Source organism: Chlorocebus sabaeus, chromosome 1 (genome assembly GCF_047675955.1).
Source record: "Chlorocebus sabaeus isolate Y175 chromosome 1, mChlSab1.0.hap1, whole genome shotgun sequence".
NCBI lineage: Eukaryota > Metazoa > Chordata > Mammalia > Primates > Cercopithecidae > Chlorocebus > Chlorocebus sabaeus.
The window spans coordinates 38659460-38684306 of record NC_132904.1 but is presented as its reverse complement, the minus strand read 5'-3'; the positions used below and the strand labels follow the sequence as shown (position 1 = coordinate 38684306).

Sequence of the window (24847 nt, the reverse complement as noted above, 5' to 3'; positions counted from 1 at the left end):
GGTAACTTGGGAGTTCGAAGAGTAGAGAGAACTTTTACTTTCCATTCACCTAATGTTCTCTCTCCACTGGAGTTTAACAACCCTTCATGGTTAGTTCAAGTCCTCTCATCCTACATTGCCCTTTGTTCCTCACATTTTTCACATCAGGATATTCTGTATTTTCTCATAATTGTTCATTTACTGTTGCTAATATTACTCAGAGTGGAGCATCTACAAGGGACATATAAATATATTTTGTTAATATTCATTGCCTCACATACTTTGCATAATAGTGATGTGTTAATATGCTAAAAGACTTTAATCTTATGAGGTAAGACAAAATAGAAAAAAGAAACACAGACTCCCATTTGGGCACAGAGCCTTCTAATACCCACTTTCTCTATCTTCCTCAGTAACTGAAATCAACTGAACAATGTATCTAAGCCTAAAGGAAATTAAGATCTTAAATCTTAAACCAGAAGTTGCTTTCTACAGTTGCTAAGACTATATCACTTCTTAGACCTACAGCAGATAAAATGATGAGAGAACTCTCACTAAATTATCCTTGTGGGCTCCTTCCAATATTTTTTATATTTCAAAATGAGTTTCAGTCTTGCCAGTTACAGTATCACTGGTAATAGATTGAATATAGGTACCAACAGGAAGGACTAATACAGGTAGAAGACTCCTTTAGGCTTCTGTGGCCCATATAACTGAATCTTGGTAAGTAAAGGGGGAATTCAATTGCAAAGAGAAACTTAGAGTCCTTTTTTTTAGAGAAAATAAATATTTGCATTACCTTTTTCTTTATTGTTAAGTGGGATGCTGATGTTATGGCTGGAGCTAGTCTCACATCCTGACTCCTTCTTTACTACATGAGTAAACTTGGGTAACTTCACCTCCCTCAACCTATCTCTCTCTGCAAAATAGACATAGAAAAAACTCCACTCCCTTTGTGATCATTGTGGGATTATAAAAGATAGTGCACTTCAAGTGCTTATTTAAAACATGTTACATTTATGCACTCAAATGTTAGCACTTATTACTCATCAATGGATTGAGTTCATATATGAAATAAATGCTGCCAAAATTTATTAGATAGATTTTTAGATCCCTGCCTGAAAAGGCCATCCAGCAACTGCAATACATTTTCCACATTTTAGAATTATCGAACTCACCTAACGATATTAATAACCACTTTCACAATCTTATACTATTGAAGAACTTGGCTGACCTCAAAGAAAAATAAAGGATCTAAAATGATTAAGGTGTGGGAAAAGTTTTGAATTATATTTCTCGTTATAATATTTAAATAACTAAGTTAAAAATATGCTAAATGTAATACTGGAAACATGTCTTTCCCATTATTTGGCTCAATATGATTTGGGTCATAAACTGATTATTAAATTGGTAGTAAATACAAAAAGAATCCATCTGACATATATTCTATCTTTGAAAATTTCTTCTTGTGTTTATTATATTTTAAGTTACTTTAAGATCTTCACGAAGGTTAGATGATTTTTAACTGCTACTACTTCAAAAGAATTCAGTTGTTGCTCAAAATTAATTTATATTTCTGTATGACACACAGACCTGAGTAATAAATAAATAGGATTTAAACACTGTTTGATACACAGCAAACCTGGTTAATACATTCTGCTGCTTTCTTTTCCTCCAATTTAATACACTTTCTGATTAATTCTGTCACCTAAAAGCCACCAAATAGTTCCATTTCTGAGGCACATTTTACCTAAGTCTCCTACCTGGATTAGTCCTTTCTATTGCTCCCTATATTCAATCTATAATCAGTGATATTGTAACTGGCAAGACTGAAACTCATTCTGAAATGTAAAAAGCATTGGAAGGAGCCCGCAAGGATAATTTACTGAGAGTTCTCTCGTCATTTTATCTGCTGTAGTTCTAAGAAGTGATATAGTCTTGGCAACTCTGGAAAGCAATTTCTGGTTTGAGACTTAAGACACATATGGGCTGGGTGTGGTGGCTCACACCTGCAATGCCAGCACTTTGGGAGGCCAAGGTGGGCATGAGGCTGAGGCAGGAGAATCACTTGAACCCAGGAGGCGAAGGTTGCAGTGAGCCGAGATCATGCCACTGCACTCCAGCCTTAGCAGCAGAGTGAGACTCTGTCTCAATAAAATTAATTATTTAATTAACTGATTTAAGACACATAAGATTGATCAACTTATATCCTACAGGGCAAATTTACTGTTAGTGAGTTGATCTCCAAAAATCCAGAAAGAATCAGTCAGCAACATCCCACAACTATATCACTATAACACAAATTTCTCTTATTAGTTTGAAATTCACTCAATTATTTTTACTATTTCATGTAATTGACTGATAAATATTACCGAATAAATAACACAGAGCTAACACTTTTAAATAACTAATAGTAGTGTCATTTGGATACATTGACATACAGTCATATTTAAACTAGACTGTATAAATTTTGGAAATAATTTCTAGTAACTGCAAAATTTTCCTGTTTTGAGATTAAAGCAACATAAAAAAAATTATTTCTTTGAAATCTACCAGATTAGTTACTAAATAAAAATTAATCAAAATTTATTTTTTTACTAATCGATCTTATCTACCTGAAGTTTAGAATCCAGAAATTGAAAGATCTCGCTGGCGTCATATGAAACTTTGAACAAAGAAACAAAAATACTTTTTGTGTAATTTTATGTTTATAAGGCTTCGTTTCATTTTCAGTGCTATAAGGTTTCATTTCAGAGATTTCAAATAGAAAGTTATTTTCAAAGTTTACTTTCCTTGTCCTTTCTTAAGGGAAAATTTAAAGACTTGCCTCTGCATCTTCACTTGATATTTTTATATTCTAAAATGCTCTGTGAAAACAATTCTCTTTCAGTAAAGCAGAACTTTTTTCTAGTGCTCAAAACACAACCTGATTTCTTAAACAAATTATTTATGCCAGGAAAGCTACTCAAGAGTAGCTTTAATTAGGTGTCACCTGTGAGTATGACTTTTCCACTTTGCAGTGTATATACTATTTTAGCTGTTCACCTAAGACATTTTATCAAATTTTCATAAATCACAATCAAGCTAGAGCCTCTTTCTGTCCTTGCTTTCATCCCTCCATATCCATAATCACCATATCTCTGCTTTTCCTCTAAAACACAAATTTATTGAACCCAGGTTAAGGACTGGTACTATTCTGCATTCAGAAGCTACAAAGATGAAGAAGAAACAACCTCAGCGCTCAAGTTCTTCACAGACCTACAACAGAGGCTACACAAAATTACAGAGAGAAGTGTTACAAGTTCTACAATGGAGGCATAACCATGGGACAGGTATGACAGAGTCAGAATCAGATCTGCTTGATGAGTAGAGAAGGGCATCAGATGTATGATTTTTTTAAAGAATCTTTAATGGAGCCAAATTTTTATGAGCAAAGAAGTAAGATAGGATCGTTTAGATAAAAGTGTCCTCTGGAATGGAAAAATGAAACAAGTTTTTAGACTCTATGTGGGATTTAAGGCTATGAGAATATAGTGAACTACTACATGAAACTGTGGATACTGGATGGGTATAGAAACTTTATTCTGGCAATGGGGTTTGAATAATCTCCTTCTACTACTTTTTACCTAGACAGGGGGGTAAAGAAATGAAAATGAGTCATGAATGGTCTTTCTTTAATGAAGATCTTTTTTAATGTAACATTTATTATCACCAATAGAAATAAATCATTAACCATTACTTTGATTTTTTTCAAAATTATGAATCTGGAAAAAATATCTAAAAACACTTATGTCAAAATATTAAAGGTGGTTGATTCTGGAAAGTGAGAATAAGGACATTTAAACAGTTTCCTCCTTGAACTTTTAAAAACCTCTTATAAATCATCTAAAAATACAAATTTGCCCATGTCCAAAGATAAATTATGTAATTAGAACGTTGAATGACAGATTAATGAAATTCGAATAAGGGCAGTGATTGATACCAAGTAGGAGATAAAAACAATCCTAGTACCAAAGGATGCATTTCGGAATGAAAGCAGTGGAGTGGAAGGAGATTAAGTTTACAAACTCACTGTTGTGTTATACCAGAGAAGCATTTTGCACCATGTCATTGCTTCTATTGCAATCCCTTGGAGGGGTTACTTCATGTAACGACACTCCTTTTTATATTAAGATTTGTAGTTAACGTTTTACAGTGTCTAAATGAAGATAATAGTACATAATAACCATGAGTCATATATGACAATTTTACATTAATTCCTTGATTTTCATAGGAGCCAATCTACATGTTTAAAGGAAAGTTTATGCGTGGAAGCCATAAAGCTGAGAACTAAAAGGAATCAGGCCATCTTTAAAAAAATTTATTTTAGCTCCAGGGAATATATCTGCCTATTACATGGGTATATTGCATACTGGTGGGGATTGACTTTCTAGTGTACTCATTACTCAAATAGGGGACATTGTACCCAACAGGTAATTTCTTTACAACCATCTCCCTCTTCCCACTTTTCGAGTTCCCAGTGTCTATTATTTTCATCTTTATGTCCACAGGTACCTATTGTTTAGCTCCCACTTATGGGAAAATATAGTTTTTGATGTTCTGTTTTTGAGTTAGTTCACTTAGGATAATGGCCTCTACCTCCATCCATCTTGCTGCAAAGTATTTGATTTCATTTTTTATGGCTGTGTCGTATTCCATGGTGTATATATACCACAATCACTTTAACCAGTCAACCACTGATGGACACATAGGTTGATTTCATGACTTTGTGATTGTGAAGATAGGAGTGTGGGGAACATAGGAGTGCAAGTGTCTTTTTTATATAATGATTTATTTTCCTATGGGTAGACACCTAGTAGTGGGATTGCTAGGTTGAATGATGGGTTCTATTTTTGGTTATTTTAGAAATCTCCATACTGTTTTCCATACAGGTTAAACTAATTTACATTCCTACCAATAGTGTATAAGCATGTCTTTATTTTCACACACATGCCAGCATCTGCTGTTTTTTTTTTTTTTTTTTTTAACTTTTTAATAACAGCCACTCTGACTGGTATAAGATGATATCTCAATGTGGTTTTAATTTGCATGTCTCTGATGACTAGTGACATTGAGTATTTTTTTCATGTGTTTGTTAGTTGCTTGCATTTCTTCTTTTGAGAAATGTCTGCTCTTCTCCTTTGGCCAATGTACATAAGTCAGTATCATTTCTATATACCAATAATGTTCAAGCTGAGAAACAAATCAATAGCTCAATCCTATTTACAAATAAACACAACAAAAACAAAAATACCTAGGAATACATTTAACTATGAAGGTGAAAGTTCTCCACAAAGAGATCTACTAAACACTGATGAAAGTAATTCTTGATGACAAAAATGAACAACAACAAAAAAAACCATCTCATGCTCACAGATTGGAAAAATCAAAATTGTCAAAATGACCATACTGCCCAAAGCAATCTGCAGATGCAATTCAATCCCTATCACATTACCAACATGATTTTTCACAAGATTAGAAAAAACAATACTAAAGTTCACATGGAATCATATGGAACCAAAAAAAAAGCCTGAATGGCCAAAGCAAACCTAAGTGAAAGAAGCAGAGCTGGACATATCAAATTGCCTGACTTCAAATTATACAAGGCAACAGTAATTAAAACAGCATGGTACTGCTACAAAAATAGACACATATATCAATGGAACAGAATTGAGAACCCAGAAACAAAGCCACAAATCTACAACCAACTGATCTTTGACAAAGTTGATAGAAATAAAAACAATGGGGAAAGAACATCCTATTCTATAAATGGTGGTGGGAAAATTTGCTAGCCAATGCAGGAGAATGAAACTGGACCCCTAGCTCTCACCATATACAAAAGTTAAGCCAAGAAGGATTGAAGACTTAAATGTAAGACCCAAAACTATAAAAATACTACAAGAAAACCTAAGAAAAATGTTCCTGGACATTGGCCGAGACAAAGAATTTATAACAAGACCCAAAAAGCAAATGAAACAAAACCAAAAATAGACAAATGGAACGTATTTAAACTAAAAAGTTTCTCAGCAGAAAAAAATATTCAACAGAGTAAACAGAAATACTACAGAATGGGAGAAAATATTTGCAGTTTATACCTCCAACAAAGGACTAATATCTAGAATATACAAGGAACTCAACAACAACAACAACAACAACAAAAACCTCATTTAAAAAATGGGCAAAGGACATAAGCTGTTTTTTAGGACATAATGTAAAGGTGTTGTTGGCATTAATTGTCTTAAGAGGGAAAAAAGGCAGAAAGATTTAGAACGTCAATCTCCAGGGCAACTTATTCCAGCAATACAGGCATGAATGCAGATATGAACAAAACAATTCACGTAACTCTTGAATCAATGAATTTCCTAAAACTTTACAGAGTGAATATTTTACTACATCACATCATTTCAAGAGGTGGAACCTAGCTCTGATTTTATTCTTGCCATACAGCCTTCTCTTCACTCTCCCACATTTTGAGAGCTGAGGCCAACCTGAAAAATTGTTTTTGTCCATGACTCGGCACCAGAAGAGAAGGACAAATTTTAAAACTTTCTACCTAGAATCCTAAGAAGCAGATAGAAATACATGGACTAAGTACAAATCTTAGTTTATGTAATAAAAAAGAGTGGCAACAAGCATCAGGCCCATGAGCACAGCTATAAAGACGGAAGATAGTGGATCAGGAGTTAAGGAGATTATCAGGTGGGAACGAAAAGCAATAAATCAGGATAGAGTTGCTGAATTCATGATATGGTTTATGAAAAAAGCAAGGGTACTGTGAGACCATTTTTGCTAAGTGACATCTTGATGAATAGTTATATTGTTATTAATTTATTAAAAAGCAGAAATGAGACTCAGAAGTTTCAAGTGTCTTACCTAATTTTACATGCATATGCCCATAAGTAGAAGGGTTATTATTCAAATGAAGTATTTCTAACTTTGAAGTCCACAAATTTTGTCTATACCATATTGAACTTGAGACTTTTTTATTTTTTATTTTTTTTACTTTTTAAAGCTTTTAAAAATATATTCAGAAACATATTCAGGTGCTTTTTGGAAAGATCACTTTGTCATAATGTACTGAAAGGGGGTATGTTATGGACCTTTCATTTCAGCTAAATATTCTCAATTCTTTTATGTGTTTCATATTCAGCTCTTTGAAACCTAGTTGGTCTTTTTGTTTACATTTAAGCTTGACGATAAACTGATGTATTTGTCCATTTTCTCTGAGAAGCAGCCGATAAAAAGGTATAAATTTGCAGTAATTTTATTAGGGGAATTACTGTTCTAGAAAAACAGGGAAGAAGTTAGGAAAGACTGGGAGAGTAAGTAGATTTTGATGCAAATCAAGCCCTATGTGAAGAACAGAGAGAGGAAAGGTTGGGTAGAATTGTCAGAGAATGCTGTACAGTCACATAAAGTTTGGGCAAGTTCGGAGTTCAAGTCTTCCTGGAATAGGTCTGCCTTATAGAACTGAACTGTCATTGGGAGCAGACTATGGAAATGGAAATCTCGGCAAAAATGGATTGCAGTGTTCAATGCTGGGGCCCTAAGATAATGAGTCTCTCTATAGCTGAAGACCAGCAAAGTATATTCTCATAGCTGCCACAGATGACTTCCAATGGTATACAAAATTTTTGAAAATTTGCAGACACCATCTACCTTATACATTAAGGTCTATGATTACTGGATGGCATTATTATAAAGACATTCTCATGCCTCTCGAATATTCTTCAGGTAATTGGATAAGGTTTATGGGAAACCCATATTAAAGATTATTTAAATGAAAAGAAGAAATGAAAATCCAAATTCCAATTACAAGTGAAATGGCGACTAACAGTACAAACTACTACAAAGGATGAAAAGGATATTTTGCTTCCCAACATGAAATAACTTGAAAAACCAACCAAGAGAATTAATGAGTCTTTGGAATACTGACTTAAAAATAAACTCAAGATAACATGTAACATTTGTTCAGTGTATTCCAACAGATGTTGGGGTTGATGAGATAAGGAAGACTAACACTTTTGCAATGGTCTCCTTGTGTTCAAGATCCTGGTGGATGATTTGCATTCAATTCATAGAACAACCATAGTAGAAAGTAATTATTCGCTCCACTTAATAAATAAAGAGAATAGAGCTCAGTACCACTACCCAGAATTACAGAGCTAGGAAATGGTGATCAACAGATACCAATCTAATTGTGTGTGGCTCTAAATATCATAATTTTTCCAAGTGAGAGATTTTAATTTGTTTATCAAAGATTTTCCAAGTAACTCCTAAATATTCAGATCCATTTTATAGGCTATGAGAGATTTTTATTTATTTATTTTAGGCTTTTAATTTCAGGGGTACAAGTGCCAGTTTGTCACACAGAGTTTGTGAGTTTGTGTCGTGGGGATTTATTGTACAGATTATTTCAACACCCAGGTATTAAGCTAATACCCATTAGTTATTTATCCGGATCCTTTTCTTCCTCCGAACTTCCACCCTCCAAAAGGCCCCAGAGTGTGTTATTTCCCTCTATGTGTCCGTGTGTTCTCATCATTTAGCTCACACTTATAAGTGAGAACTATGGTATTTGGTTTTCTGTTTCATGTTAGTGTGCTAAAAATAATGGCCTCCAGCTCCAACCAAAGGACATGATCTCATTCTTTTTTATGGCTGCATAGTAGGCCATGATATACATGTACTACATTTTCTTTATCCAGTCTATCATTAGTGGGCATTTAGGCTGATTTCATGACTTTGCTACTGTGTATAGTGCTGCAGTGAACACACATGTGCATGTGTCTTTATAATAGAATGTTCCATATTCCTTTGGGTATATAACCAGTAATGAGATTGTTTGGTTGAATGGTATTTCTGTCTTTCATGCTCATGGATAGGAAGAATCATTTCATTATAATTAAAATGGCCATACTGCCCAAAGCAATGTATAGATTTAATAATAGTTTAATATATCTATTAAACTACCATTGACATTCTTCACAGGACTAGAGCATACTATTTTAAAATCCAAGGCCGGGCGCGGTGGCTCAAGTCTGTAATCCTAGCACTTTGGGAGGCCGAGACGGGTGGATCACGAGGTCAGGAGATCAAGACCATCCTGGCTAACACGGTGAAACTCCGTCTCTACTAAAAAATACAAAAAACTAGCCGGGCGAGGTGGCGGGCGCCTGTAGTCCCAGCTACACAGGAGGCTGAGGCAGGAGAATGGCGTGAACCCGGGAAGCGGAGCTTGCAGTGAGCTGAGATCCGGCCACTGCACTCCAGCCGGGCGACAGAGCGAGACTCCGTCTCAAAAAAAAATTAAAAAAAAAATAAATAAATAAATAAATAAATAAATAAATAAATAAATAAAATCCAGAAGGAACCCAAAAAATCCCAAATAGTCAAGGAAATAATAAGTAAAAAAGAACAGGCCTGGAGGATTCACACTATCTAACTTCGAACTATTACCAGGCTACAGTAATCAAAACAGCATGGCACTGATACAAAAACAGACACATAGACCAATGGGACAGAGTAGAGAACCCAGAAATAAGACTGCATACCTACAACTATCTGATCTTCAACAAACCTGGCAAAAGCAAGCAATGGGGAAAGGATTTCCTATTCAACAAATGGTGCTGGGATAACTGGCTAAGCAAAATGCAGAAGGTTAAAACTGGGCCACTTTCTTATACCCTAAACAAATTTTTAAAATAAAAATCTATATATCCTCATTCCTTCTTTCAAATCGGAAGAGACAATTTATATTGCACACAACGGTTTATAAAATGTAAACCCAATTGTGCATCTCATGATTAGTAAATACAATAAATATTCACCATGAGCTGATGCCATTAGTATGAGAGTTTTCATATATTTAGTTCATTCAAAACTAACTGAAATTGGCAGATATTATTAAATGGGAAATAAGTGCTGGACTTACGATGTCTGAGATTAAGTTTTATCTCTAACACTTAACCTCAGGATTATTTTAAGTTACTTTGTATTAATCTTAGTTCACATGTTTTCAAAGTGGAGAAAATGAAACTTCACTACATTATTGTCAGAATTAGATAGGAAATACATGGAAAAAAAGCAAGTAGCAAATTCTAAGCTGAAATGCAAAAAGCATTATTACAGGCAATGAAATCTGCGTTTTATTAGAATGCTAAATTCCAGTCATGTTTAAAGTAGATAACATTGTTAATCTAGCTGTCAAATTTTTCAAAGAGAAAACATCAAAAATATTTGTTTTTCGATTTAAAAATTCTTTTTAGAATTTTGTGATTCATCAATCTTCAGAATGTTTGTATAGTTCACTGATGTTCAAGAGATAGCAGAACTCTTAAATAAGATTTCTTGAGTTTTGGAAAGAAATAAAATTCTAATTTTATCCCAAAAAATCCCTTTAAAAAACAAAACAAGGGAAGAACAGGAAATGCATATTTCTAGAACAGAGAATGCCCACAAGTTTCATGCAAATAAGATGTATTTTAAAATGTTAAATTCAAGAATTCTGATTGAATAATACACTTGGGAAGTGAAGATTGATTTTCCAGCAAGGGAATTATAGGACCCTATTTTGTGCTTGTTATTAATTTAAAAAATAAAATTTCATTAGTATTTACCATGTTATAGCTTCTTAATATTTAACACACTTAGTTCTGACAATAACACTAGAAGATAGTCTTTCCACCTTTATAGATGAGGAAACCTAAGCCGAGAAGTTTAAGTGACTTGCCAAAGGTGGACCCAGGACATGGATTTAGACACTCTGACCCCAATGATTTTGCTCTTCGCTATACAGTTTAGTATATATTTGTGATACTATCTCCTTTTTTACATTCTAGAGGCATATTAGACCCTTTCTAAGCCCTCCCAGAACATGTGAGGCACATACCCTATTCATGGACTTCTCCCTTTGCCTGGAAGTCTCTTCTTCTAGATATCCACAAAGCATGTCCCCCGCCTTTCCTTCTAGTTTTCATGAAGACATTACCTCTGGAGAATCCTTTCTTGACCACCCTTTCATGTGTTGTCTTCTTACATGCTCTGTGTATGTTTGTTTCTGTGTGTGTGTTTTAATGATGCCTACAATTCTTTATGTTACATTACATATTTATTGGCTTTATTCTATATTTTCCACTGTTTTGCTAAACAATACTTAAACCAACGACTAGTATTAGGTTGGTGCAAAATATTGTGCTTTCTGCCATTACATTCTATGGTAAAAACTGCAATTATTTTTGCATCACATTAATATATTGCAGATGTTCAATATATGTGTGTTGAATGAATAGGTAGTCATGATTAAGAGATTATGTTAGCAGTTTGAGCACCTAATTTACTCTTAATCCTGCTGGGCATGGGTATTAATATTCCACTTCTAATACATGGCGAAACAAATTCAAATAAGCAAAACAAATTTAACAGACGCACATAAGTACTACATATGTAAAACAGAATTTGAATCCAGCTCCATGTGCTTTTACATTTCTCACTTTTTCCACTGCAATGTGCTGCCTACCTAGTCATTTTGGCTGAAAAGTTAGTAAAGTGCAGATTTTTTTTACTGTCTCTTACAAGCCACTATTTTATAGCATGACAACATGGTTTAGTGTAAGATATCAATTAAACCAAGTTTGTGGTTTTACAAGGATGTTTATTTTTTCCCAATATACTTTCATCTATCTTGGTAACTGTACTGAGATAAGAAATAGGTTATTTATTCAAACATAATGTTCAATTTCTTGAATTTGGGGACTTCAGGAGACATATTTGTCCTTAACCATATGATCCGCAGAGCTAAGTCAGAATTGTAAAGCATTGTATAATAGAACTAAAACTCTGTTCCACAAGTGGCCACAGTTATATCTGTACTATATCATAAAAATAGCAATGTTCCCTTTTACTTTTGTTGTTTACACTTATTTTATGAAGCCTGTATATCTTTCAATATACAATCATAATATGTCCTGGGGCTTTCTGATAAGTCTGTGATTGCTTGGCACTAAAACTCATTTTTAGGAATATGCATATAATTGTATTTCCCGTACTAAAATGCATCTTTGGTTTAAAAAAAGAGTTAAATAATGATACAAGTGCAGATGTGGTATGACAAAAAGTTTTGTGGCTATCTTTCATTGGAGATGGAATGGGCAGCTAATGCATTCAATTATTTCCAATGAAACTTGTGCTAAGTTGAATATTTCCAACTGTACGTGGAGTTTGTAAACATAATTGGGCCTGTGGGATTGATTCCCAAAAGTTAATTTTTGAAAGCTCAATTGAGAAACTTAGGAAGCAAACACCCAGGGCTTTGGGAACATGCATTTCCTATGTGAACTGTAATGCAGTGTTATGAGGACACCTTTTCCTCTAGTAGCCTCTGGTGGAGCTGCAAAAAATGCATTTGGATGTGTGGTCAATTTGATTGATTGTAGGGCTTTTGAGTAATTCTGATTCAATGTGTGAATCTGTTATATGTGAGGTATTATATAAAATGATATCTGGAAAATAGCCTAGGTGGGTTAAAATGATGAATCAATAGATTTAGGACCAAAGACCATGTTAAGATAAAATGACATTCAATAAAGTTAAAGTTGGATACCACGTAAAATGAGTTGTTTTAATGCTTACATTGATTTTCTTTTTTTTTTTTTTTTTTTTTTTTTTCCTGACTGTAAGTATACTAAAAGCTTTTTGAATCGAGTTGGAGTTGCCTTGGTTCTTTTTCAGAACTCATTCTGGAAGTTTAGGCAAATCAGCTCATATTTATGGACTTCTGCTATAGAATAAACAAAATTTCAGGTGATATAAATGCAGGGCATGTAGTAGTGAAAGACAGGTAAGTCAGGATTGTGGGAGCTATTTTTAAGAAATATATTCTAATGTTATAAACATCAATCAGTCCCTCTACCAGACTCTGTGTGAGATAGTTTTATGTATGATATTTTAAATGTGTTCATAAATATGATGAAAATGGATATAACCTCAGATTCTACAAACAGTAAGGATACTGAGAGGATATGATGAAAATAATTAATAGACTATTATGTAGAAAAATTTAAAATGTAGATAGAGGCCAGGCGTGGTGGCTCACGCCTGTAATCCCAACACTTTGGGAGACCAAGGCAGGCGGATCGCCTGAGGTCAGGAGTTCAAGACCAGCCTGGATAACATGGTGAAACCCCGTCTCTACTAAAAGTACAAAATTTAGCAGGACATGGTGCCATAAGCCTGTAATCCCAGCTACTTGGGAGGCTGAGGCATGAGAATCGCTTAAACCAGAGAGGCGGAGGTTGCAGTGAGCAGAGATCGTGCCATTGCACTCCAGCCTGCACAAAAGGAAAAAATCCTTGAAAAAGACAACATTACAAAACTGACTCAGGAATAAAAACCTGAATAGCTCTCTAACAGTTAAATAAAATCTATAATTAAGAATGTTCAAACTAAGAAAACTCTAAGCCTACAGGTTTCCTAGTTGGTTAATTTTATCAAACATTTAAGAAAAAATTAACACCAGTATTTTAAAAATTATTTCAGAAAAAAGAAAAAATAATAGTTTTTTATTTTATATGAGGATAGCATAATTTTCAACAACGCATCTTACCAGGACTACAAAAAATTATATATTTATCTATCTCATAAACATAATATTAGTATATGAATTCAGTGATACATAAAAAATCATCATATCAAGGCCAAGTTGGATTCATTATATGAATGAGATTAGTTTTAAATTTGACATCTTATTACAGTAAAAGGAGAAAAGAGGAAAAATATCAACTCATATTTATTATTTATGAATAAGTACTTATCCAATTACGAATAGAAAGGAATGCCCTTAATCTGATCAAAGATATCTACAGAAAACAAACAAAAAACTAAATACATAATGAAATATTGAAACATTTTTGCATTCAAAATAAATAATACTCACTATTACCATTTCAACATTGTACCAGATTTACTAGCCAGGTAAGAAAGACTAAAGAAACAAAAAAAGGAAAAATGTAAGTATTAGAATATTTGCAGACAGACACTTACTATCATTGTATTGCCTCTTGGTCAAAGCTGATCTAGGAGGCATATCATTTTTAACATTGTATATGAATATAGAGAGAGAACACATATATGTATATAATTTATTTAACACCCTATTATATGTATAGATATGCACACATATATGTCTATATGCATACATATACGCGACCTTAACCATTATATTAAATTTTGTGATTTGTACCTTTTTTCAATATGAAGCAGTCTATTTATCATAAATACTGTTTCCACTTGGAATTTGGAGTATGATTTGGAATGTGTATGGGAGCGAGAGGGAAAAACAGGGGGTAGAGAAATTCTGAGTCCCTCTCTGTTTTATGTGATCATTTAACCCAGTTTCACTGAGATTTTATCTGTTGCAGTTTTTACATGTTTATCATCTTTATTATTTCCTTTTAATTAATTAATTGTCCTTATGTTTTCTTAGCGATAACCTTTCCTTTATCCTAAATTTTGTTAAAATAATCTGGATTTTAAAATTATGAAATCTTCTAATTATTTGCATTGTTACAGAATTGAATTTTTAGCAATTAATTACTCATCAATGAGTAATTTATGAGCCTTTCTTATTAGTCTTTTTTGCTTACCATTTGCTACGATTCTTTTATTTTTGAATCCCTTATTCTGATTCATATCATTTGTTTTCCCTTTTGGATAGAATACTTTCTCAAATAATGTTTTTAGCGATGACATGGGTTACATATTTTTGAGTCTTCCTTGTCTCAGAAGATTTTAATTGTTGCCATGTTTTTAAATTATGGAGACCTGATCTTTCTAAATCAGATACATATAAACTTTTCTTTATGTTCTTCTATCACTTAATGTTGAAGATAAGAAGTCCTTCATTCGATCAAATTTGCACAACATCCCTCCTATCACTCTGAACATAATCTTAAACCTTGTTAGACGGCCTGTAATCCCAGCACTTTGGGAGACCGAGGCGGGCAAATCACGAAGTCAAGAGTTCAAGACCAGCCTGGCCAACATGGTGAAAACCTATCTCTACTAAAAATACAAAAAAATTAGTAGCTGAGCTTAATGATGGGTGCCTATAATCCCAACTACTCGGGAGGCTGAGGTAGGAGAATCGCTTGAACCTGGGAGGCAGAGGTTGCAGTAAGCCTTGAGCCGAGATCTCGCCACTGCACTCCAAACCCAGCAAAAGAGTGAGACTCTGTCTCAAAAAAAAAACAAAAACAAAAACAAACAACTTGTTAGGTGTTGCTTTAAATCTTGGAATTGACACCATATCAAAATATGTTTGATTCCAATTGTATCTTCTATTAGTTGCTACCTTTGCCTGACATTAACATAGTCATTTAAATTTGAAAAATCAGCACCTATTTTCTCACAATAAACCTTTCGTTTTCATTTTCTTATGCTTTCATCATAGTTTCCATTTTTTTTTTAGTTTGTATTTTATACCTATTGCACTTTCTATTTTTATCATCTCTGTCATAATTTCCAACCTTAAAATTTTTACTCTACATTCAAAATAAATTATTCGGATTGATTTTCTAATAAATTAATGCACTTTTTAGCAGTGATTCACCTGCGATCCAATGCCTTTATAGAGTTAGCTATTAAAGGCGTGCTTTTACTTATTTTCAACAACTTTATTTTTATCTAATTGTTGTCTTTTCCTAGCAGCGTGATTTTACTAACATATGCATATAATATTCTCTCAAATCTAATTGAAGCTTGAAAGTAAAATAATCTTTTGTTTTCAGCATTTACTATGAGATGATAAGGTTTATTTGATCTAAATGCTCAATTTAGTTTCTAAAGTATTAGTTCTCTTTGTTTCTCTCTCACTCTCCCTTTCTCTCTCTCTCTCTCTCTCTCTGTCGCTCTCCATCTCTCTTCCTCTCTATCTCATTCATCAATAGATCTGATCTGGTCCATACTGATACAGTGTGACGTGTGAGTTGTATTACCTATCATTCCTATTACTCTTGCTGGAATATCTGGGCTGGTTTCACACAGGGAGTGGTGAGTAAATCAGAGTGGGTTCAAATGTAGGATTCCCTTCAGAGTGCCTAAGCTGGAAATCAAACTATCAAAACAGCACAGTTCAAATGAGGTGGAGATACTCTGGTTGGTAGGCAATTACCCGCATTTTACTGAACACATGATTTGTGCCAATTGTGGAATTGCCTATTACTCAATTTGTTCAGCATTCATCTCCACCACATATTCCAGGGTTTTCTGAAGTTTTCTGAGACTTAACTGCCCAGCACTCTTCCATCAAACAAAGTTTTTCTCCAGTTAATGGCATTCTAGGGGAAATAATGGGGTTAAACTTACAAGATCAAAGAGTCATTCTGAAACCAGAAAAATAATAAACATAAGTCTAATGAATTGTCTTACATAATGTTTAGGAGAGCAAAGGATCTGTGATAATGAAAATATATTGCCTGACTTAAATTCCTAAGAACTGTTTATTTGGTGTCCTGTAAATATAGTACATGGAAAACTGCGCAGAACAAGCTTATTTTTCCTCTCTAAAAATGTATTGTTACGGTTAAGTTAAAATTGCAATTACTCACAATAATTTCAACCGTTTTCAAAACAAAATATAGTTAGTTTGGCCTGTTAAAAAAATAGATTATATCAAAATTAAGCATGCCTGAGAAACAGAAGGATTTATAAATGCAGTTTATGCCCTGAAATGAATGGGAGACCAGAGACCTGACTTTATTATAACTGCCAGCCAGTGGTTACTATTGTAATAGAGACAAAGAGATCCAGATTAAGAAAAATACATATTTGCATCTAGACCATATCAACATATGTTCGGTATTTCAAGGGAAAGATGTTCATGTACAGCATTTCCTACCATGTTCTGTTTGCACACTAAGAAGGAAAAATTGGAAGAATTCTGCATATCATGAAAATGACATTAGTAACAAGTTTACACAAGTATTTCCTATTATTTTCAGACAGCTGTTCTAAATAAAAGTGCCAGGTAAGAGGTTATAAAAAACATGTCACTGAAGACTGAAAGTCCACTTGGGGTTGGATGCAAGTTAAAAGAGTCTCAGCAAAGACCCAGGTATAGAGATACGCTGAGAGTTCCCATTCTAGAGCATCCACATTAACTATCAGTTCTTCGTTACCACATTCTAGAGACCTCCACGGATGTTTGTACTTAGGTCACTAGAAGAAAAGAAAAATGAGGTGAATTTGTAGAGAGAATTTGCTCATCTATATTATACCTATCAGCGAAATGTTAATCTTTATATATTTTGCATGTATTATGGAATAGTAATTTCCTATGTAGTATTACATATGCCATATCAAGTAACAGCATAGAATTGAAAAATGGACCTGTATATTATCAATTTCCTTAGCGCAAAATCAGCAGCATTTCTCACACATGAACACATTTTCAAAGGTATATATGTGAATAAATAAAAGTAAATTTCTCAAGAACTTTTACATGATTATTAATTTTTATATATTGATACTCAAAATATAATAGCATCATATGTAAAGAGATAAAATATTCTTTTTTTCCCAAAGATGTTCTCATTCTTAAATAATTTAAGAGCTGCTGCTAGAGAGAATGAGACTGTCCTGTGACCTCAGCTATCATTCCCCCAGGGGAATCATTTGTCAGATGATTGCAATGGCACTTCTCATGCCAAATCGTATTTCTGTGCCATCACATTCAATAAAGCATAATTTGAAAGAAAAAAACACTTCAGGATTTGGGCAAATGTACCAGAGATATAAAGGGTAGAAGTTTCCTGGTAGTTAAACCTCATTGACCAACTCTCAAATAAAACCATTTAGATTTCATCTTTCAGAAAGTGTCCTTGACAGTATTTCATAACAAATACTTCAATTGAGAATTTTAAAGTCCATCTTTTGTGATTCCATAATCTACTTTATTTCTGTGAACTTTTGTTTGTACTTTTCACCATTTACTCATTTCCCTATATGTGTTTTCTTTTTAACTACCAACCATCTTTTCCTCAAACTGAATTATTATTTACAATTTGGATCCTGCTTTCAACTTCTTATCTAAGCAAAATGTCGTATAATTACCAGTAGAACATGTCCATGTTAGCCTTTTTTAGTCAAAGATTTTCGTGCCTGTTTCGAAACAGTGGTGGCCTAGGCTTGCACATCATACTTTGTTTGTTGTTCATGCTGTTGGAATGACAATCATTTCCCTGTCTGAGTGATAGTCTATGAAGGCACATAGAGCAGAGTCAGTTTTCGTTACTTGCTTTTTCAATTATTGTAACTATGAGTAATACATGTCACCTTTTGCCCAGAATACATTTTATATTAACAATTGACTTGCAAACTTTATATATATAAATATAAATATACATAAATGTATAAAATATATATTTCACAGTATATATCTACATATACACAAATACTTACATAGGTACGTGTGTGTGTGTGTGTATGTCTATGTTTTTCAGAGTGCTGAGCCAAAAAAGTAAGAATGCTTTAAATATGCCGTTCAACAAATTAATGAATAACTAATGGATTAAAATGCACCATGAGGGAAATACCTGAACCTCATCTAGTTTGGACCCCTAAACTAATGATAACTTTTACTAACTTAGTCTCTGACAAAACATCAGTGTGCACCTCTGGCAGTCTACAGAGGATTCATGGACTAAAGACTAATGAATAAAGGTGAAATCTTACATTAAATTTTCTAAGGCAACCCCTACAGCTATTTTACCTCTCAGTTAATACAAGAATACCAGCCCCATCGGTTGCCAACTTTTCAGCGGTTTGCTCTTCTTATGGATCACCTGCTTGTATTGTGAAATCTCACATTTTGTGTTTCATAGGCTGTATATTTTATTTGACCACCATTTAAAAAGAAATCTTTTCATTTGCACAATCACAGTCATGTTTCAATAAGCAGCAGGCTACAGTCTTACAATCTGCATCCAGGAAATATCTTTTAGTATTAACTTCCTTCCAATTAAAACATTGCTCTGATGAGCTGCCCAGTGGAACAAAGTTGCATTCCCTAACAGTCTTTAGCCCCACCCAGCTGATCTCTTGCATACAGAAATGTGAGAACTTCTAGTACCAGCTTACTAAAAGCATCTCTCTGCAGCCTTGCCTATGTCTTCACTTAGCCCACTTTACTTTTCATTGCAGCCTCTCTGAGATGGGATGAGTGCTGCTGTGGTTTAAAGGCAAAATGTATCTTCAAGAAAAACGACTCTAAAATTCATCCATCCTATTGAAGTTAATTGTCTAGGAAAGGCATTAACACAGAAAACTTCTTAGAGTCAGCTCTGCGTGTTTTATTTCCTTTGGATTTCCAAGTGAAAACAGTTACAGGAAAGCCTATTGTTATGACTGATTAGAATACTGTGATTTTTATCCTATCCCTTAATTTTAAAGAATTCAATAGTATGAACTTTGCTTTACATAATTATTTGGGAATTTCGCAATGTCAGTTTTAAAATTTGAACTGGATAATTTTTCTCCTGAAGGCTTCAGAGATGAGCATGTTTCCAACTCAGGTTTTGCTTTACCCTGTTTGACTGAACTCTCTGGTGATTCTAGTCAACTGGAACTTCAGCACTCCAGTTCTGTCCCAACTGGTAAGCTAACCTTTAGATTGATATGTATGAGTATCTTAACTTATGTTTGTACTTCTTTAATGTCTGATGTGTAATAAATAAATGTTGATGTCATCCATTTTCTGGTGGTATAGCTGATGCCAATTTTAGTTTCTTCAGTTATTTTTTTTCCCAAAATGTATACATAGACTTTTGAGGTAAAAAATAGAGGGCTGAAATTTTTGTGCATAGAAGTAAATGTCAGAAAACAAAGTCAGTAAACTCAGAAAAATATTAATGGTGTAATAGACTTTGTTCCTCTGAATGCTCAGGACTATCAAGGCTTAGTTTTGTTTGGCATGACTGGTGAAATCAGGAATCTTAACCACAAACTGCAAAGAAAACACTTGCCATTTTAATTCATCTCTTTCATCTCTTATTCCTAAGCACAATTATATAAAGGGTAATATATTATTTATGTTCCCATTAAGAACAAGAGAATATTCCTTTTAGTTATTTTATGATCTGACTTAGATTCTATATGAGCTGACAGTGTTAATAGAATTAAATGTGAAGAATAATTTTAAACCTTTGAGTGTTACTTAGACTCTCAGTTTTTGTTCTTGCTCTGCAGGTCTGAGGGAAAAATACTATATACTAATAGTTTGCATTCACCAAAAAATTCTGAGGGTTTGGTTCATAATGAACAGCTCTTATATGTCAATAGTGAATTAATTGTGCTTTGTAGAAAATTTGCATGATAGATATTTTAAATATTGTACTAAAGTAAAACTGCTATAATTTGTTTATCTTTCCTTATAAAAGAAGGCGTTGTAATGGGAATGTAAAAGTTAAGCAAAGCTATTATAACTCTGGATATTGTTGGACACTGTCACATGAAAAATCTTGTGGAAATAATAAATTCCATTATACAACAAGAGGATTCTTCTAAGAATTTTGGCAAACTTCCTTATTATATAACCCCCAGTCAATCTCTGATTTATTGCTCATAGATTATCATGTATTATATGAGTTGTTTTGTACTATGAGTTCTATAAACAAGAGATAAGATATTCTTTTATAAATTTTCTTTCAACTATAAGAAAAAATCTCCATGCTGTTATCTTGTCTTCTAAAATTGAGACTTCCTAGATATTGAACCTACAATTTCATAGAAGTGGGAAATTAATTTTTTACAGATGTACATAACTTTTTACAGTAGACTTGGTTAGAAAAATAGTTTAATGAAAGAATTGATAGTTTAAATATTCATGTCTTTTTCACCATTTTTTGTCTTCTAGTCATTTCTATCAGAGTTAGCACATCCATTCCGTTAGATTCAACTGTTGTCTTTATGCAGTTGGCCAACACATCAATAGTACAGGTATAATGTCGTTTCCAGAGATGCATACTATAAACAGCCTAGAAGCCGCTTCCACCGTGTTATTCTGGCTATGCCTCAAACTCAATACATCTCAGTTGAAATCCCTCAAAATGCTTCCTCTTTTTGCTTCCATAATTTTTTTTATGACTCTTAAGTTATCTCAATATTCCTTAACATTTATTGCACTGGCTTACCGCAACCTCTGCCTCCCGGGTTCAAATGATTCTCCTGCCTCAGCCTCCAGAGTAGCTGGGATTACAGGCATACACAGCCACGCCCAGTTAATTTTTATATTTTTACTAGAGATGGGGTTTCTCTGTGTTGGGCAGGCTGGTCTCAAACTCCTGACCTCAGGTGATCCGCCCGCTTCAGCCTCCCAAATTGCTGGGATTACAGGCGTGAGCCGCCACACCCAGCCCAATTTTGCCTATCTTTAGATGATCAATAAACTATCTATATTGTCCATGTTTGTATCTTACTTCCACATTTTCATATTTCAGCTTTAATTTTGATTGCCCTTTCTTTTTCCTACTCTATAATTTGAGATCTCAAAAGCTAAATATACTTGTTTATGGTCTCTGAAAATTCTATTCAGAAAGTTCTTGCTTCAGTATGAGCAGAAAATATAAGCTATAATGACAATCTGGTATTTGATATTCTCATTTTTTTATAATTTGTAAATAAATGCAAAAGTCTATGTCATTTAGTTTTGTACTTTTCTGAACTACATATAATATTTGAATACTGGTTGGGACAGAAGTAGAAGTTGCCTACCTAGGAATGCAATCTATCAGGTAATTCAGGATTCCCATCTAAATTAAAATTTTTAAACTTTTCAGCAGAGAAGTAATTACCTGGACTCTAGAGTCATACTAGTATTCAGAGTTTGCTCTGCTACTAACTGCATGACTTCAGAAAGTTAAATGAATCACTTTGTGTTTCTGATTCCTTATATATATTAAGGGTGTAAAAATCCCTACCTCATGGAGTATTTAAGAACACTAAATGATATAATGTCAAAAACCATTTAGCACAATGTCTGCAACTAATAGCTAGCATATGCTAACTATCATTCAAAATACACTCTGGAGGTGAGATTACTTATTATAATGGTTTTCCAGAAGGTGATGATTCACCATGTGCTGGGGCTCACAATTTATGTGAGGCAAATTACAAAATCCTATGTATTACAAACTGAGCTTTTCAAACTGATACACAGTTATCCCCAGGAATGTTTGACAGTGTGTATTATATATATATTTATCTTTATATATATAACTACATGTATTTACATTTATATATATAAAAATATATTTATATATATATATAAATATATATATATGTTTCACTTCCTTGGTAGGAAGTGAAACAAATGTCATGATTATTTTTTCAATTTTTTTAATTTTTCATCTTTGCCGGTACATAGTGTGGGGGGTGTGTGTGTGTGTATTATTTATTAATTTATTATTTATTATTTGAAATGGAGTTTTGCTTTTGTTGCCCAGGTTGGAGTGCAGTGGCATGATCTCAGCTCACTGCAATCTCCACCTCCCGGGTCCAAGCAATTCTCCTGCCTCAGCCTCCCGAGTGGCTGGGATTACAGGCATGAGCTACCATGCTGGGCTAATTTTGTATTTTTAGTAGAAATGAGGTTTCTCCATGTTCATCAGGCTCATGCCACCACACATGGCTAATTTTTTGTATTTTTAGTAGAGACAGGATTTCGCCATGTTGATCAAGCTAGTCTCAAACTCCAGACCTCAGGTGATCCACTCAACTTTGCCTCCCAAAGTGCTGGGATTACAGGTGTGAGCCACTGTGTCCTGCCATATATATATATTTGTGGGGGTACATGACAGATTTAGATACAGGCATACAATGCATAACAATCACATCATAGTAAAGAGAGTATCTCTCACCTCAAGCATTTTTTCTTTCTTTGTGTTACAAACATTCCCATTACATTCTGATAAAATGTCAGACTGCAAAGAAGGACTCCTTTTGACCAACAGATGTCTGTGGGCATTCCTGTTTTTCTACCAATAGAAGTATTTCAAAGAATGTATGTGAGGCACTGGAAAAAACAGAAAGGTGTTGGCTGCAGGAAGACCTTGGTTTCTGTTGGCTGCTTGGGTGTTGATGCCTGATGATGACAGTGGCCTCTCCAAAGTCTTAATGAGGTCAGTAATTTGTCTTGAATTCAGTGTGTCGGTGTTAGCTTTAAGTATTAGCAACATGTAACAGTGTTCTGAAGATATCAGGAGTCCTTGTAGAGTGGTTGGAAATTTTACTTTACTTCAGTGGAAATTGGAAAAGGAAAATGAGGTTATGTACGTACCAGAAATTAAACGTCTCTATTTTGTTCCCACTCTGGACAAAAAGAAGCCAGGATAAAAAGACTTCCTGCTTTCATCATTAAGAGTTAATGTAGCCTTTAGAAATGAGATGCCTTCTTTGAATTATGAATAATGCATTAAAGAGGAAACAGAGAGAGGAACAATCATGCATTATCTAGACCAAAGTGACTAAGTTGTAGATGGGCAGAGCTAGATTTATAAGCTTCTTTTATAGGGAACAAGTGGGGCCAAAAGAGTATGAGTGGCTTGTCTCAGGTCACTCAGATAATTAGATATAAAGGTCAGCCTATACTTCTCTGTATCCTGAATTGTTATACCCTTATATATCTTCTTACTCCCAAGGGTCATCATTACATAAGATATGACTTGGACTTTGACATAGAACAACTATGAATTAGCACAGACACAGGAGATTTTAGAACTTGTGCAAGTTATTTAAAACTTCTCTGTCTATTCTCAGTGAGACACCTACTTTGTAGAGTTGACTGTGGGATTAAAAAATGTGTGAAAAATACCTTGTGCAGGGAAGGGACCTAGAATATACATTTAATGGGTGAGATTATGCCCCATTTCTTTTTTTCCATTGTTCTGCCTATTTATCTTACTCTCTTGTGACTTCTCAACCTCCAAATTCTTGGGCCATTCATATCAATTCCTATAAGGACAAGAGATATATGTATTGAATCTGAAAACCAAAAAAAGTCCAACAAATACTCATATTACCCTGAGTTTCCTAGTTAATTCCTGCAACTACATGACTTTTAGACCAAACAAATGCTCTCGAGAGTGAATTGCATACATTGCAAAAAAATACAAAGATCTGGGAGTCAGTCTAACCATCTTTAGTAATATAAGAATCCCCATCTCATCATTTCTTTGTTTATTTTCCTCTAACATTAAATAAATTATATTTTTCTTCTATTTGTTCTGCAGATGTTTTCTTCAGAATTCTTATATGATTCCATAGTGGATGAGCACAACTCAGCATTTTATAGTTCTTCTTTTCCACTAAATAATTGACTCTAGCTAGTGAAATTTCAGAATTCATGCTCCATTTTCAAGGCCAACATGAAGACATGTCTCAAAGCAAAAGCATTTACAGAAGTATTAATTGTACAGTAGAGCCAAGGAGTGGGTTATGGAAATCACGGCTTCCAAAAACAAATACTACATATTTTACGATTTCTCATGAACACAAGGATGACCACAGAGAGCTTAGACTTTTTTTTAATCTTATTTTGCTTTGAAAATCAAATAAAACGTTTCTTAAAAATTTCCTCATATCCTTTTATAGGCATTCTTCATAAGATTCATTAAAACAAAGTAGTTTTATTAACTTCATAAAATACATACACCGTCACAGAGATTTGAATTGAAATAGTCAATTTTATCACCAAAAAAGGTGAGCAGAATAAGAATTAGTGAAAGTTCCAGTGTATAAAATGTTCACTATTTGTCAGTCGACAGTATAATGTAGGACC

The 24847-nt window shown here is 33.9% G+C and overlaps 1 protein-coding gene across 1 annotated transcript in view; it reads left to right on the top strand.

Annotated features, from left to right (window-relative positions):
* The first annotated feature begins 19145 nt into the window (after nucleotides 1–19145).
* ANO3 (anoctamin 3) overlaps nucleotides 19146–24847 on the top strand; it is a 466581-nt gene continuing 460879 nt past the window's right edge. The window contains exon 1 of the mRNA XM_008003915.3: nucleotides 19146–19667. Within this exon, the coding sequence (XP_008002106.3) occupies nucleotides 19514–19667 (154 nt within the window). The 5' untranslated portion in view covers nucleotides 19146–19513. The remainder of the gene's footprint in view (nucleotides 19668–24847) is intronic.